Genomic DNA, 16202 nt, shown 5'->3' with positions numbered 1-16202 from the left:
TTATTTCATTCATATTTTACTCGGATGTCTCATAATAACTAAATAACACGGTAATACACAAAAGGATATTGATATTCGTTAATTGGGATTGATAATATTAATCGACATAATAATCAAAATCTATTCTATATATGTCATTCATATTTCCATCTCATTCCTTCTTAAGAAACTCTCTACTACCATTTTCTCTTCACAGACGAGAGAAAGGGGAGAGAAAAGCTGCACAAGGTATTTCAATGCCAACAATCAGCAATGTCAGCAACATTCCATCGAATTAGTTCCAAGTCTTCGATGGTTTATTGTACCTCTTCTTCCCTAATTAGCTTTTTTACCTGTCAATATCAATCTTTTTCTCCATTTCGCCCAGGAAATACGCCAGACATTTAACGTCGAACTAATAAATCACAATACCTTCGCCGATACTCGTCGCATTTTCACTTCAGCGTTCAATGCCCAAAAGGGTCGGCTGTGTGACGCAGCGGGAAGCGGGACACGAGCGTGCACCCAACGCTCAAGAGCCTGTTTATCCGGCAAACCGCAGCCTACGTTCGAGTACCTGCGGGCGTTGGTGCATCATGAGAAAAATAACAGAACCGCCACTTGAATGAACGCTCGGGGATTGACGGATGTAAACAAATATGACCCCGTAGGCGAGGAGAGACAAGTTCCACGTTTCCCGCACTGCCATATGCCGTGATCGGTGGTGGTGCGGTGCGAGCGGCGCGAATCGGTATCGGTATTGTCGCCCCTGCGACGACGAAGTCGGCCACGATACCAGGCGACGATTAGAACGGGGTCATTAGCGCGCGCTCGCGCGCGCAGAAGAGGGCAGGCAGGACGTGTTGTGTGTTGTATGCGTGCGGTAACGTACCTTCTCTCCTTCGAACAGCCGAGATCGCTGCCGCCGCCGCTGAGCGTTGGACGACGACGAGCTCACGGTCGTCTCGGTCGCCGTCGCCCGCTCGCAGGAGCGCGCTCGCTTGAAGCAGACAAACCCCTGACGAATCTGAGATCTGACCACCGGGCGCGACCTGACCACCACCGCCGCCGCCTCCTTCTCCTCCTCCTCTTTTCCCCTTCGCTTCGCTTTCACCGATGTTCTCGCAACCAAGGAATCCTCGCACTGTCCACGGAGAAAACGCGCCACACACGAACTCGACCAAGCACGACTGGCGTGACGAGTTTCGACGTTCGGTTTACGACGACACACGGACCACACACAGACACAAGTGAGAACCGAGCCGACTGCCGAGTGCCGACTGGTGCCGACTATAGTCCGGATGTATGGACTAGATGGACTTAGCCGAGAGCTGAAACTGGCGCTGGCGCGCTACTCGTGTATACTTTCTTCTCTCTTTCTCGCCAATCTCGCTCGCTCGCTCTCCACTTCTCCAATTCTCCACTTCTCCCGCGCAACACAACACCACACCGCAACGGCCGATTCGCTCGCTGACACTCGGCGCACTCTCGGCGAAGTGGGTCGTGACGCGTCCGCCAATCACGTGATGCCTGCTTCCCGGAAATGCGAGATGGTAATTGGAAAAAAGAATATGACCGCTTCCCTCCCGCGCGGGCCACGAGTTTCCAATGAAATCGGGCGAGCGGTTTCCCGCCCTTTTTACCACGCGATGCCGATATTTGTTTGAAATCGGATGCTCGCGCGAATTGTGACCGAGTCCAACTTTCTTATCGAGTCAAATTAGAAATACATGTAGCATATATAAAAAAAAAAGCAGAAATACATAAGAACCTTTATTTAATTTTTTAAATACCCGAATAAAGTAATTTTGTGCGACAAACCCTGGTTAAAAAATTTCTCGTATTTAATTAATCAGAAATTTTCTAAGAATTTCTCATATTTCTAGATTTATAAAAAATTCAGAAGAAATTATCAAATTTTTCAGATACTTTCAGAAACAATTGGATGAGGATTTTCGAAATGTTTAACCCTTCTCAGAACCACGTGTATTCTGCTGCTTTCGTCGAACACCCGGGGTCTTTTATGCCGGTTAAGATTTTCCAAGCTAATTGGTACCATAAAAAATCTGAAAAAACTCAAGCGTACTTTCAGAGGCTTTAAGAATCTATTATTTATACCGTTATATATATGCCTGATTCTTGTTTGGGTTTTTTTTTATGAGTTCGTAAAATCTCCGTAAAATTCGAAATGGAAATATCGAGTGGGTCTTTGAAAGCCTCACGTGTTCTGCGAAGTGTTGTGTCTATCTGTATTTGAAATTTTTTGCGCGGATTTTCTTTTTTTTTTATTCAGACGTGTTGAGGGGAAAAATCTGAAATATTTTATTATTTTGTCGAGTTTTTCTGAAAACCGTTCCGATACGTATAAAGAATCTGAAAAATTCTGAGTCTTGAAATTTTCAAGATCTTTGGAAATTCTAATTAATAATATGAAAAATGTAACGTTTTTCTACCAAAAGAATCTTCGTTAAGCGTCAGGCTCGATTGGGTAACAATTGCATCAGTATTTTAAGGATTTTAAGTTATATAAATTCTGTTAAAATTTCGCCCAAAGTTAATTGACCTTCATTTATTTCGCCTGATCTCCTGAAAGTGCTTCGTGCGCGACTATACAGATTGAAAGATATATGTATATATATTTCCAGTTCATTTGCTACAATAACATAACTCAAAGTCATTTTTGTAAGTTGTTTGTAAAAGAACGGTGAGAATTCAATACATCGAAGGAAGAGATAATACGTAACTGTTATTATCGCAGCAAATGAACGATATATATTACATTTATTTTATTTCATTTTTAATGTTTATATAAGGATAATCTAAATTTCATATACAAATGTGCAAATGTACATCGTATACATTATCTTTACATCCACAATCAAACATTCAGAATGAAATATTTATCAAGAACTTAAAAAAAAGGGAGCAAAAGATGATGCAATAAAGTACGTAAGATATATCGAAGGTCAAATTTAGTGACTGGAATGATAGCTGAGATCCTATGACTCCTATCTGCTCCTATCTCACACGTATCATCTTACAGCTGCGACAGATTTGCAGAACGTAAACTAAGCACCAATTATCTGTCTTCTGATAAACTGTGACAAACATATAGATTGCATATAACATTGATATTTAAGCTATATTACATGCTTTAAAGTGTAAATCTTATTTAACAGTTTTCTTGATTTAGGAACAATTTTGTTTGTTTCGAGAAGGGAAATAGAAAAGGGGAGGGAATAAAAAAAAATTACATTCAGTAGATGTAACAATTATAGACACCATTAGGCAATGATCGCCTCTGGAGTTATACAATCCACCACTAGATCTCTAAAACCAAATTAATTTCTCACTAATATCAACAACAAACAGATTAATTGTTACACCCGCTAAACGCCGATCGCGTATATCTTGAAAGAAAAATTTATTATCGTAAAATTTTAGGATTGGAAATCTTTTCACACTTTGTTTTTTCTTGGTAACCAAATGCTAGGCGAACGGTAATTTCCACTGACTCTTTATAAGTGCTCGCAACTCTCCATATCCAAAGATATACCAAGAATGGCACAACCTCTGGAAGTATTCTCCCTTCCTAAAATTTTACATCGTGAAAAGAGCATACATTTCTCATCTTCTCAAGCGACAGTCAATCTGAACCTGCCGATTACGTCTTTGAAAGTAAATTCGTTACATAAACATACTTAGATGATTAAGTTAAATTCAGAAAAATAAAAAATAAATGAAGGGATAACATCGCGTGTACATAGAATCAAATTCAAAAACAATCGAGATTTTCACAAATTATAAATAAAGAATTATCGTTATAACGCTTATTCCTTTTTCGGCGCGACCGCTTGCTTGGCCTGATGAGCCTGTAATACGGCCACGGCTTCCTCGACCTTGGCCTTCAGGGACTCGCTGTGCTCCAGCATGTGAAGCAGCTCGCTGTTGTCGATCTCCAGCAACATACCGGTGATCTTGCCGGTCAATTGTGGATACATACATTGGATCAGAGGGAATAACCGTTCCCCTAGCATTTGCTTTTGCTCCTGTGGCGGCGCCGCGGCTAGCATCGACGCGGTGAGCGGCTCCTGACCCTGAATGTGAACCGCCTGCTGCACAGGAGGACCACTCGGTGCAGGTAGAGTCATGGCCGCCTGCGGCGGATTGCGCATATTTGCGGTGTACTTGTAGTTCGACGGACGGCTCTGACCGGGCGAGACGCCAACGGCTGGTCCAGTCATGGAACGATTTTGCATGTTGGCGCCACCAATCGTTTGTTGACCTAAAACAGAGAGAATTTGTCAATTGTAATAATCTTCGCTAATAAATAAATGTCATTATAATATATAATATTACAAATTAGTGTAGTAATGTTGTGGCAATTGTATTGTTGCAACAATAATTGAGCAGTTATTCATTTAATTGCAAAATTAATACTGGAAATTATATGTCGAACACACATATCGCGTAATACATAGTTCCATTCTTCTGAAGAAAAGTTTATTAATTTTCTCGTAATTAGATAATGCATAAAGAAGTGACCGTAAAAGAATTAATTACAATTACAATTCAATACAAGAAGCAAGTATTACGATCACGTTGGATCGGTTGAAAGAATATCATCACGTTAGATGTATCATTACGCCGCTACACATATGAAATTGACTGACTCAAGTTTTTCACAACACTATAAACACTTTCAATAATACTTGAACAATTTAATAAACATTTCCACAAACTCGACATTTTATTCCTTCGAAAAGTCTAACTACTCGGTTGTTAAGCTATTTTTCTGTGGATGAAAGTCTCTAATTTCGGTCAATGTCTCGAAGATGTCCGGAGTCTTAAAATCTCTTAAACGTTACGAATCTCAAATGTTTAAAATTCTTGGAGGACTGTTATTATAGACAATACAACACACATCTATTTCTATATGTTCTGTGTTTATATACATCTTTATACATACATAGAAATGTATGTAAACACGAAACATACATATACTCTTACATATCTTCATATATAAATTATAAATCTATTATCGATACCTAAGAATTTAGCATGTCTTTTCAAGTCAGTTTAAATATTATTAGACCCAATTTTTACGAATTCATGTTCGACAAAAAATTTATGCGAGTAAAAAGGATAATATAACATTACTAATAAACTGCAAAACAATGCAAAACCTGCATCTGTAAAAAATATTAATCAATATATACTTATTTTACCTATTTTAGATTTTTGTAATTTTTAAAAGCATAATGTCAGTTTCTAAAGTTTATTACTCCTTATCTTTTATTTATCTATTTTTATCGAAAAACAGTCATTAAATTATGTAATTAATAAAATTTTATGATTTAGTAGATGCCAAAATAATCGTAGGTATAGAAGAAATTTAATGGATTCATAGATAGTAATCTTTATATAATAAACGATAAAATTATTTAAATTACATATTATTTAAAAATATATCTTTTTTTTGTCACATTAAAAAATAGCCTTCTATTTACAGATACAAATATGAACAGAAAGTAAATTTTGTCAACAAATACGAATTATGTTTTTAAAACATCTTGAAAATCACACGCAGATCAATTCACATTCAGATATCTCGCTAAAAATTTCTTAATTGTTCAACCTCTTAAAGACATTTATAAATTCCCACTTTCAGATTCGAAAGCGGTCAAAAATATAAAGCTTTTCGAATCTTTATTAAAATTAATATGTTTGATATTTAAAACCAACTCAATATAACAAAATAAATAATATAAATAATATAAATACGAAGATTTAATTATTATCGTACGCATTCCATAAGGCTAATTTTGTGATAACTGTAATAATCACCTGTGATAGGTCTGGCGGACATGCTGTTACGCAGGGTAGCCTGTGCGGCAGGAGCGCGCGGCGCCGCACGGAACGGTGCAGCTTGCATCGACGCGAACCCGGAGGTGCCAGTCTGAGCGTTCGGTCGTACTTGATTCGGTTGGGCCGGCCAGCGCGGTGTCGCGCGAATCTGCGCCATTTGAGCAGGTCCATAGAATCGCTGCGGCTGTGGCAGCGTAGGCACAAAGTAACTGCCGGCATTACTGGGTTGGAATATCTGACCCATCTGCTGCATGCGCACGTTCGCCATGCGCTGCATGTACTGAGAGGCGAGGTGTGCTTTACGATCCTCCTTACGCTGCGCCAAAGCGACATAGAGAGGCTTGGAACCTACGATGCGTCCGTTCATCTCGGTAACTGCCTTAGTAGCTTCCTCCGGCTGTGAGAAGCACACGAAGCCGAAACCCTTGCTACGTCCTTCCTCCATCATCACTTTCGCAGACGTGATCGTGCCAAACGGCATAAATTCTTTCCGCAGACGCTCATCGTCGATCGTGTCGTCCAGATTCTTCACGTATAAATTCACGCCTTGATAACGATTCAGACGCTCGATCTTCAGCTGCTCGAATTTCCGTTTAAGCTCCTGCTGGCGCTCGGCTTTCTTCTGAGCCCGCCCGACGTACATAAACTTGCCTTCGGCAATCTCCTTGCCGTTCAGTTCCATCACCGCCTGCTCTGCAGCGTCCGGGTCCTCGAACGCGACAAATCCGAACCCACGTGATTTGCCGTCGTCCTTACTCATCACCTTGTGACTTGTGATGGTCCCGTACTGCTCGAACATCTCCTTCAGCTTTTCATCGTTCATATCCTCGCCGAAGTTCTTCACGTAGACGTTCGTGAACAGTTTGGCCTTCTCGCCCAACTCTTTCTCGCGTTCCTTACGCGGGATAAATTTGCCAACGTACACCTGTGAAAGCACGGTCCATATTGAGAAAATGGAGAAAAACGTTAACTCGATATTAAGTTCAGTTCCACAAACGTCAGTTAACTTTAACCTAAGCTAAAGTTCATTTCTACCAAAGCAGATTAACTTTAATCTCGGTTTAACTTACTTTTTATCTTGTTCTAATTCTTAAACCTAGAAAAAGATGAAAAATAAGTTAAACCGAGATTAAAGTTAATTTAGATAGAAATAGACATAAGTCAAACAATTTTTATCTTAATCTAAAATCTATAAAGAGTGCTACTTTACCTTCTTGCCATTTAGCAACATTCCGTTAACTTTGTCGATAGATTTATTAGCCGCTTCCTCTGTTTCAAAATGTACAAAGCCATAACCCTTCGACGCGCCCGTTTCATCTTGCGCAACCTTGCAGCTCAATATATTCCCGAACGCGGAAAATGTGTCGTACATCGCTTTATTGTCTATGTTTTTGTCTAGGTTTTTAATAAATACATTTCCGACGCCCGACTTGCGTAGGGAGGGATCGCGCTGCGACCACATGATCCGAATAGGCCGCCCTTTTATCATGTCGAAATTCATGGTATCAAGGGCGCGTTCGGCTGAAACATAAATATGCGCAAATGTATTTATGCAAAACGTGTCGTCCTTGTGAAAGTCAAATGAGATAAAAAATTTAAAGATGTTATCGCTATTTTTATTGAAAGCCGATTTCTTATCATTAAATAAAGATTCATGTGTATACGTAATTGTTCTTGACACTGCCTAAAGTTTATAAGCTGAAGATGCGATCTGCAAAAACTTTATGCACACAATTTTTTAATTAAAAATTGCAAATTTAAATATACTAATAAAAGAAGAGCTCGTGTTTAATTCAGATTACTAGGTACTTATAACTAACTGATACGTACAAGAATGGCTCTAGACTGACTTCGCTTATGGCTTAAGTGCAATGCACAATAAGTAGTTGCAGAGAAAATAACTGTCCATGAATTTCTTTCAAGTTCGTCCTCTCATATCGGGGGAAAAAAAAAAAAAAAAAATGTGTGTGATAAAAGTCTGATAAGACATTCTATGAATTGATAAGAAAAACATCTAGAACCCCACATTGAGTCGATAGAAAAGAAAGATATTTTAATTTCGAACAGTCAAAATAATCATGTTCACGAAAAAAATAATTTACAAGGGCCACTATATGTTTTTTGAGATACAATGTTGCAAAATGTTTTGATAAACAATATATTCTATTGTAAACAAATTTATGCAAAGCACGGATAAATTTTGCAAAAAAGACAGCCTGCGTTTGTTTACTCCCATTGGGAGCTATTGGGAAAATATAATATATAACACGTATTATAGATTTTATTTTCCCAATAGCCCCCAATGTGAATAAACGAACGCAAGCGAAGTTTCTTTTCTGAAGTTCAAGATTAAATTAACAAAAAAGTGAAAATCACTCACTTTCCATGAGAGAAAAGGAAACTTCATGCTCATTTTTTGCTCTTAGATCGGTCCCTGTAGCTATATTTTATTGCAATTATTCTGCTTTTAAAACGAAATACATTTATTGACATAGATGTTGAAGGAAATGTGAAGAAAAAGGTAAAATTTAGAAAGTAAATGTGAAATGAATATATCTCACACTTTCCTGCTTGCACAACATCTCGCAATATATTTATTAAATTAACGAGGAATATGTAGATTCGTTCCTTTCAATTATAATTTATATATCTTCGTTCTTTCTTTTTTTTTCAGTAGGTCCAAAATTAAAATTAAATTACTACGTTAAACATATTCCACGATTTTGTCCCTAGATATTTTTCTTAATTATCGATTAGAAAAATAAATATTTGTTTAATCGATAATAAAGAACTATAATTCATTTACAGTTGTCTCGTTTTAAATGCGGAAAATGTAATTAAAGAATGGACGAGTACAAGACACAAACAATAAAAAAAAATATCTGAAAAGACTTTCACGTTTGTTCCTCGTAACGCTGGGATTTTAGCCGCAGGTAAAACTCCAAATCAAGTAGTGCAAAAAATGAAAGTTCCATCTCGCTTTTCCTTCTTTCTTTCACCAGAAATATCTATTTCTTTGAATCGTATTGAAAAATATAACGAATGTAAATTTTCATGAATCTTATAATTCCTTCAGATGTTCTTGAAAAGACTCGCAACCTCAGAAGATCGAGCGTATATCTTGAAATGAGGTGAAAATTAAGGTCCAATTTACGACAAATAAAATCGTAGATACTCTAGTGAATTTTCACTTCGTTCCAAGATACACAATCACCCTCCTGATGTCAGGTAGAAAAAATAACTAAGATTCTCTTCCACTTCTTTCATGGGAGCAAGTGAGAAACATATAACGACTGATCGTTTTAGCTGAACTTCTTGCACGGTTCATCTTTTATCTTTTTCATTTCACGTTGAAGAGAAAAGAAGAAAAGATGAACTGTGCAAAAAGGTGTAAAACTGTGTAAAGTTTTTCAATTCTTCTCGGACATATAATTACAGATTTCTACGAATCTATTCTGATTTATTCCAAAGATATATTTATGGAAGTTGAAACTAATTAAGATATATTATAAATTAGAATATATTTCTAGAAACCGACGTTCTTTATACTTTTGAAAAAAATTCGAGGAAACAGATGTTTCCGACAATTCATGGTTGTAACTTTGACATAAAGTAAGCTAAAGTTTCTCTTTTATATTTGCATATACATATTTATCAAATTCTGAAGGGAGAATGAATACAATTACGACGTGGCTTTACATGTAAAAATGAATGCTGCGAACATCCGCGCGCGGACAACGTTACTCATCTCGAGATACGTGAGATTCGTTCGCGTGACCAAGCATTTTTTTACTTTTTTCTTTCTCACTTTACAGAACCATTTTCATGAATGAAAAATAAAAAATAAAAACATGAACAACACGCACGTGGCGCCAAGGGTTTCCATAGAAAGGAATCAGATTTGCGCAACGAACAAAAGGTCAAAATAGAAAGGGGCAGATCTACGGAGAACAGAGCTCGGACAATATAGAAAAAAAATAAACCCCGAGACGGTCTTTCGCTTTTATAACATCCGCCTTTCGATCTCGGGTCAACTCGGTCAACCTCCAAGTCAGGTAGAAGAAAGAAAAAAAATATCACATTTAAATCCGTTATGGACACGGGTCTTTAGGTAATGCGCGACAAAGGGAGAAAAAGGAAATATCCTTCCCCCTCCCGCGGCGAGTCCGTTTAACCGTTAACTACCATTACGCCCGAGACGTGGATCCAATATGGTGGGCACGTTGGCGAGGCACGTGTGTGGCACGCAGCGGGCGGCCATTCGAGCGGACCCACGTTGCGTCACCACGTTGTCCACCACCATCATCACCACTATCACCATCATGAGGACAGGCGCTATGCTAAGATGATGATGACGATGATGATTATGAGGACGACGACGACGGCAGCGGCAGCGGCGACGATGATGATGATGACTCACCATCAGCCGGTTGCTGGAAGTTGACATATGCATAGCCGAGCGAGCGGCGGGTAATCATGTCGCGGCATACGCGTATCGACAGCACGGGCCCGGCCGACGAGAACTTCTCGAACAGCATCGCCTCGGTGATGTCGGTGTGCAGGTCGCCCACGTAGAGCGAGGCCATGGGGTAGTTGGGCGCACCAGGATTCATGGCGACGGCGGTGGGAAGTCACACGGGGAGATGTGTACTGCGCCGAGGGGGACAGAGGCAGAAATAGGCAGAAACGACGTTTCCTCCTTACGCGACAATCTCTTCTCGCTTTGCCCCCTTCTTTTTCCACTACCTCGCAATATGGCTCGTCCAAGGACCCTCTAGCTAGCACGCTTTTTCTCCTTTTTTTTTTTTTTACTTTTTTTTACTTTGTGCTTGGCCGGTTTGGGGAGAATTTTGTTTTTCGCGTGCCTGTTGGGTAGACGGGTCCTTCGGTTTGGTTTCTTTTGACGACGTCGACGGCTCACACTCTGGCTTGTACTCCTTTCTTCCTTTTTTATTTTCTTTTTTTTTTTATCACCACGCTGTTACCACGGTATATGAGGTTACGACGGTTTTTCGCCTACGGTTTTGCGATTTTTTTGTATACGTTTTTTTTTTACGGAGATTTTTTTACTTTTTTTTGGGTTTTTCTAGGAGAGTTAGTTTCACGGAATGGACGTAGGTTGTGTGGCCTATTTCGGGGAAAGAGGAAACGCACACAACCACACGTGAACACAACTCTACTCTTACTGAGGCAGAAGAGCGTCGCGCGGCTTCCTGCGCGCGTTTATATACCCCCGGCCGCGCAACCACCGGCGCCAATTTCCGGCGAAGTAGTCCGCACGAACCGCACGAGCGCCGTCAGCGCCATCTCGAGAAATCCAGAGCCGCCTGATGGCTGGCGCGCGAATTTCGCGCGATTTCCGAAAATTATCGCGTCTATCGTTCAATTCGGCCACTTTTTTTTTATTTCTTTTTGTTCAGAGAGATACTTTCGGTTACTTTTATCCAATGAAAAGAAAAACAAATACTGATATAGCCCTTTTGTCTCAAAATCAACGGGTTGATCGCGCGTTAAAAACTCCGACCACGCGTATGCGCCTCATGCGCCTGAAGTCAGTCGCATTCCAGTCGAACGCGTCTAGATTGTTCGCTCTTTCCTAGATGCGCTTTTCCTGCACTTTTCAGATTCCTTATTTTTATCTCGACGCCCTTAGGTTTGTCCTTCGTGGCTGAAATTTCCGAACTTTTTGGCTCTTTTCTCTCTCTTTCTCTTTTTGATGTCTAATTGTACTAATATACCTGTTTCATTTTAACTGTAGAATATACCCTATAATGCAGTGCAGAAAGAACGTACAGACCTACGGACAACGCGGTCCTTATCTAGAGTAGAAAGTGCAACGAAAATCCATCTATGAAAGGAGACGTTATATATACGTACAAAAAACCGTTCATTGAAAAGTTTACGATTATTTTTTTACTGATTAAATTATTAAGCTTCAGGCGTTTATCATCAATTACCGTCAGCTCTGTTCTTAATCTTTTACACGCATTGATTGCACGACATTGCGCAATTTGCGTATTATCGCGCAATGTGTGTCGAGAATGTAAACAACGATTATCGCGCCACAATGGCGCGCGTATACAAATGCGATCTTGGAATCGAAGTTCACGTGTTCGACTTTTCTTGAATAGGCAAATCTATCGAGAACGGGTTTTGAAAATAATTGCTGCAAATTTCGTCAATAGGAGAGAGGAGAGAGGGAGAAGAAGAGAATGCCAACAGGGATACAATAAAATCTGCTAACGGAATATAATGGGCGCGTTCAGCAGATACAACTGTTGAATTCGTCTTGTCAACACTCTGCGTTGATTGGTTGGTTCTAAAAGTAAGAGCCAATTACGTTCGATTGCTACTGAGCGGCTTGGTCTGCTGAACGCGACCAATGACGGATTGGTTCTGCAGAAACTGAGTGAAATCTATCGTTTCGTAAAGGCCTTCACACATAAAATCGCGTAAGGACGTATCGATTTTAATCGACGATTAAGTGTAATTCATTCGAATTACCTCTAACTCAACGGGCATAATTGATTACAGTTTAATTTCTAGCTACATAATTTTATTAACTTCGTTCCAATCCAATTTCCTTTTCATGCGTCAGGCGCAGATTTGTTTGCAAAATGTAACACGCCAAGTAACCATTATCCATCTTCTGACAAATTAGAACAAAGATGATTACAACACAAGTCACGTTATGTCCACGTTACGACGGGATCTAGTGTAAATAATTTAAACACAACATTTTCCTTGATTCAAAGACGATTTTCGTTCATCTCAAAAAGGGAAATATGAGAAGGAAAGAATAAAAAAATGTATCCAGCAAATGTAACAATTATACATGTTATTAAGCAACAATTGCCTGCAGTTACATACTAAATTTATTGGATTAAAATTTTCATAAGCGAGTCGTTTAATCGTTACATCTGCTGAACGTTAACCGTCATATACATATATCTTGAAAGAAAAATTTATTATCTTAAAATTCTAGAACTGGAAATCTTTTCACAATTTCGGTTCTTTCAGTAAACAAACACAAAACGAACGTAACCGCTCATTCAGAAAACGTGTCCGCAACTCCCCTGTAATCTAATACGCCAAATACGAAGAGATTTCTCCCTTAAAATTTTACGTCATAAAAAGTGTATACATTCCTGTTTTTTTCTCAAGTGATATCTCGGAGTCGGTTACGTCTTGGAAAGTAAATCCGTTACGAAAACATACATTGACACGATTATAATTACATAAATTTAGAGAAATAAGATGAAATTAGTGGACAACACGGCGATGTACATCGAATCAAATTAAAAATTTATCGAAATGTAATTCTCCTTATTAAAAATAAAGATTATCGTTATAACGCTTATTCCTTTTTCGGTGCAACGGCTTGCTTGGCCTGATGGGCCTGCAATACGGCCACGGCTTCCTCGACTTTAGCCTTCAGCGATTCCTTGTGCTCCAGCATGTGAAGCAGCTCGCTGTTGTCAATCTCCAACAGCATACCAGTGATCTTGCCAGTCAGTTGCGGATGCATATGTTGAATCAGAGGGAATAAGCGTTCTCCAAGCATCTGCTTTTGCTCCTGTGGCGGCGCCGCGGCTAACATCGACGCGGTGAGCGGTTCCTGGCCCTGAATGTGAACCGCAGGCTGTGCAGTAGGATTCGGCGCGAATGGAGCCATGGCTGCTTGCGGCGGGTTGCGCATATTTGCCGTGTACTTGTAATTCGTTGGACGGCTTTGACCGGGCGAGACGCCAACGGCTGGTCCGGTCAAGGAACGGCTTTGCATATTGGCGCCGCCAACTGCTTGTAGACCTGAGATACGCAAAGATTGTAAAGTAACAATTATTTTCATAACTGAATCCAATTATGATTATTATTGTACAATACTATAATTAGTATAATAATGTTATAGCAATTATACTGTTATAACAATAATTAAGTATATATTCATTTATTTGTAAGATAAGAAAATAAGTTTAATCAACAAATAATAATTTTAAAGAACATCTTCTATAAAAACCATTTCAGATAATTCACTAAAAGACAACAACTTGTTGTCTAGTTGTTTTCAAACCTTTTAAGACATTTATGACTTTTTAATTTAATTTTTAATAACGGTTTGAGATGTGTGCTACTTTATATAGGCTAATCTGTTAGATATTTAAAACGAACTCTGATAAGATAAATCAAGAGTACCAACGATAATAATGCATGGCTTTACATAAGAAATGTTGATACGTTAGTTGGGTTTACAAGTGTATCAAGATTCTAACTCAATTATTATCTGATGTTTCGATTTCTGTCAAGATAGTCAAAGAAATAATACAAAGGTTTAAATAAAAAGTAAATTAATGTCATAGGCATATATTCTATTTTTAATTTCTTTAATAATCACCTGTGATAGGTCTGGCGGACATGTTGTTACGCAAGGCGCCAGCCTGTGCAGCAGGAGCGCGCGGTGCCGCTCGGAATGGTGCAGCTTGCATCGACGCGAATCCGGAGTTGCCGGTCTGCGCGTTCGGTCGCACTTGATTCGGTTGCGCCGGCCAGCGTGGAGTAGCGCGGATCTGCGCCATCTGCGCTGGTCCATAGAATCGCTGCGGCTGCGGCAGGGTAGGTACGAAGTAACTGCTGGTATTACCGGGCTGATGGAATATCTGACCCATCTGCTGCATGCGCATATTTGCCATGCGCTGCATGTACTGAGAAGCGAGATGTGCTTTACGATCCTCCTTACGCTGCGCCAAAGCGACATAGAGAGGCTTGGAACCGACGATGCGTCCGTTCATCTCGGTAACTGCCTTAGTAGCTTCCTCCGGCTGTGAGAAGCACACGAAGCCGAATCCCTTGCTACGTCCTTCCTCCATCATCACCTTTGCAGACGTGATCGTGCCAAATGGAGTAAATTCTTTTCGCAGGCGCTCATCGTCGATCGTGTCGTCCAGATTCTTCACGTATAAATTCACGCCTTGATAACGATTCAGACGCTCGATCTTCAGCTGCTCGAATTTACGTTTAAGCTCTTGCTGGCGCTCGGCTTTCTTCTGTGCCCGCCCAACATACATGAGCTTACCCTCGGCAATCTCCTTGCCGTTTAATTCCATCACCGCTTGCTCGGCAGAATTGGGATCCTCAAATGCGACAAATCCAAACCCACGTGACTTGCCGTCGTCCTTGATCATTACTTTATGACTCGTAATTGTCCCATACTTCTCAAACATATCTTTCAGCTTGTCGTCGGACATATCCTCGCCGAAGTTCTTCACGTAAACATTCGTGAACAGTTTGGCCTTTTCGCCTAATTCCTTCTGGCGTTCCTTACGCGGAATGAATTTGCCAACGTACACCTGTAAGCGCAATCCATATTGAGAAACAAAAAAGAACATTAATTTGATCAAAGACTTATATACGTAGACTGAGCGCTTCTACAAGAGGCTACACGTCATGATCAGATAAAGAGAAAATAGATGCACAGGCAATCTATATTTATTTTGCTTGAGACTTTTATTGGAGAAAGTTGCGTGAAATGTGGTGAGGGCTAAGCCTTCTTTTTTTTCTTTCTGTGCGACAAGGACAACAGGTCTGAGGACAGTAAAAAGGGAATATAACTATCAGTCTTGTCTTGCTAGCTCCCATAAGAAGACGCAGTCCATGTAGATAAGTCCATGTATTTTATGAACAACTCACTTGAGTGACAATTTTTATTCTAATCGATGAATAAAGAGCGTTACTTTACCTTCTTGCCATTTAGCAACATCCCGTTGACCTTCTCAATAGATTTGTTGGCTGCTTCCTCCGTTTCGAAATGGACAAAACCGTAACCCTTCGACGCGCCCGATTCGTCTTGCGTTACCTTACAGCTCAATATATTCCCGAACGCGGAAAATGTATCGTACATCGCCTTATTGTCTATGTTCTTATCCAGATTTTTAATAAATACATTTCCGACACCAGACTTGCGTAGGGAGGGATCGCGCTGGGACCACATGATCCGAATAGGCCGCCCTTTTATATTGTCAAAATTCATGGTATCAAGGGCGCGTTCGGCTGAAACAAAAATATCCGCAAATGTATTTATGCTAATATATGTCATCTTCGTGAAAGTTGAATAATTTAAATATTTTACCGCCATGCTTATCGGAAAAGTGTATCTCTTATCATTAAATAAATTTACACAATTGCTCTTGAAACTGTCTGAAATTTGTAAGCAAAATATGCATCTACAAAAACTCAATGCATAAACTTAATATTTTTAAATTAATCCTGCTAGTAAATACGTTTTTTTCGGTATCTTTGCAGTGAACACGTGGGTCTGTCTTTTCCGACGCTACTTTCCCTGTGTCTTAAAGTATTTTAAA

At 39.7% G+C, this 16202-nt stretch overlaps 3 protein-coding genes across 4 annotated transcripts in view; all 3 read right to left on the bottom strand.

The window, feature by feature from the left end:
• The window catches only part of LOC112462597 (tudor domain-containing protein 7), an 8008-nt gene extending 6521 nt beyond the window's left edge, over positions 1-1487 (bottom strand). The window contains exon 1 of one of the 2 annotated variants that reach the window (XM_025028470.1): positions 412-1487. The gene's annotated coding sequence lies outside the window, so the exon portion shown is untranslated. The remainder of the gene's footprint in view (positions 1-411) is intronic. The other variant, XM_025028469.1, reaches the window with a different exon arrangement.
• Positions 1488-3386: 1899 nt separating this feature from the next.
• Positions 3387-10673, bottom strand: LOC112462611 (polyadenylate-binding protein 4-like). Its single transcript, XM_025028495.1, has 4 exons — positions 10268-10673; positions 7058-7368; positions 5827-6772; positions 3387-4264 (listed from the first exon to the last, which is right to left on the bottom strand). Exons 1-4 carry the CDS (start codon positions 10458-10460, stop codon positions 3810-3812), a joined length of 1905 nt encoding a protein of 634 aa, XP_024884263.1. The 5' UTR covers positions 10461-10673; the 3' UTR covers positions 3387-3809.
• Positions 10674-12789: 2116 nt separating this feature from the next.
• Positions 12790-15952, bottom strand: LOC112462612 (polyadenylate-binding protein-like). The gene is made up of 3 exons (XM_025028496.1): positions 15581-15952; positions 14240-15191; positions 12790-13656 (listed from the first exon to the last, which is right to left on the bottom strand). Exons 1-3 carry the CDS (start codon positions 15935-15937, stop codon positions 13205-13207), a joined length of 1761 nt encoding a protein of 586 aa, XP_024884264.1. The 5' UTR covers positions 15938-15952; the 3' UTR covers positions 12790-13204.
• Positions 15953-16202: the final 250 nt, after the last annotated feature.

This window comes from Temnothorax curvispinosus, unplaced genomic scaffold, assembly GCF_003070985.1.
Source record: "Temnothorax curvispinosus isolate PA1 unplaced genomic scaffold, ASM307098v1 QBEX01012569.1, whole genome shotgun sequence".
Taxonomy (NCBI): domain Eukaryota; kingdom Metazoa; phylum Arthropoda; class Insecta; order Hymenoptera; family Formicidae; genus Temnothorax; species Temnothorax curvispinosus.
Note: the sequence above shows the minus strand (reverse complement) of the source record. Positions and strands in the feature narration are given on the sequence as shown.

What these genes read in the sequence shown, in the direction of transcription:
- LOC112462611 (XM_025028495.1), bottom strand. Translation starts at nt 10,460, where the DNA reads ATGAATCCTGGTGCGCCCAACTACCCCATGGCCTCGCTCTACGTGGGC. An exon ending in CTTCCAGCAACCGGCTGATG is followed by an intron (nt 7,369 to 10,267) that starts GTGAGTCATCAT and finishes TTTATGTTTCAG; the next exon opens with CCGAACGCGCCCTTGATACC. An exon ending in GTCCGCCAGACCTATCACAG is followed by an intron (nt 4,265 to 5,826) that starts GTGATTATTACA and finishes TCTCTGTTTTAG; the next exon opens with GTCAACAAACGATTGGTGGC.
- LOC112462612 (XM_025028496.1), bottom strand. Translation starts at nt 15,937, where the DNA reads ATGACATATATTAGCATAAATACATTTGCGGATATTTTTGTTTCAGCC. An exon ending in TGTTGCTAAATGGCAAGAAG is followed by an intron (nt 15,192 to 15,580) that starts GTAAAGTAACGC and finishes TTGCGCTTACAG; the next exon opens with GTGTACGTTGGCAAATTCAT. An exon ending in GTCCGCCAGACCTATCACAG is followed by an intron (nt 13,657 to 14,239) that starts GTGATTATTAAA and finishes TGCGTATCTCAG; the next exon opens with GTCTACAAGCAGTTGGCGGC.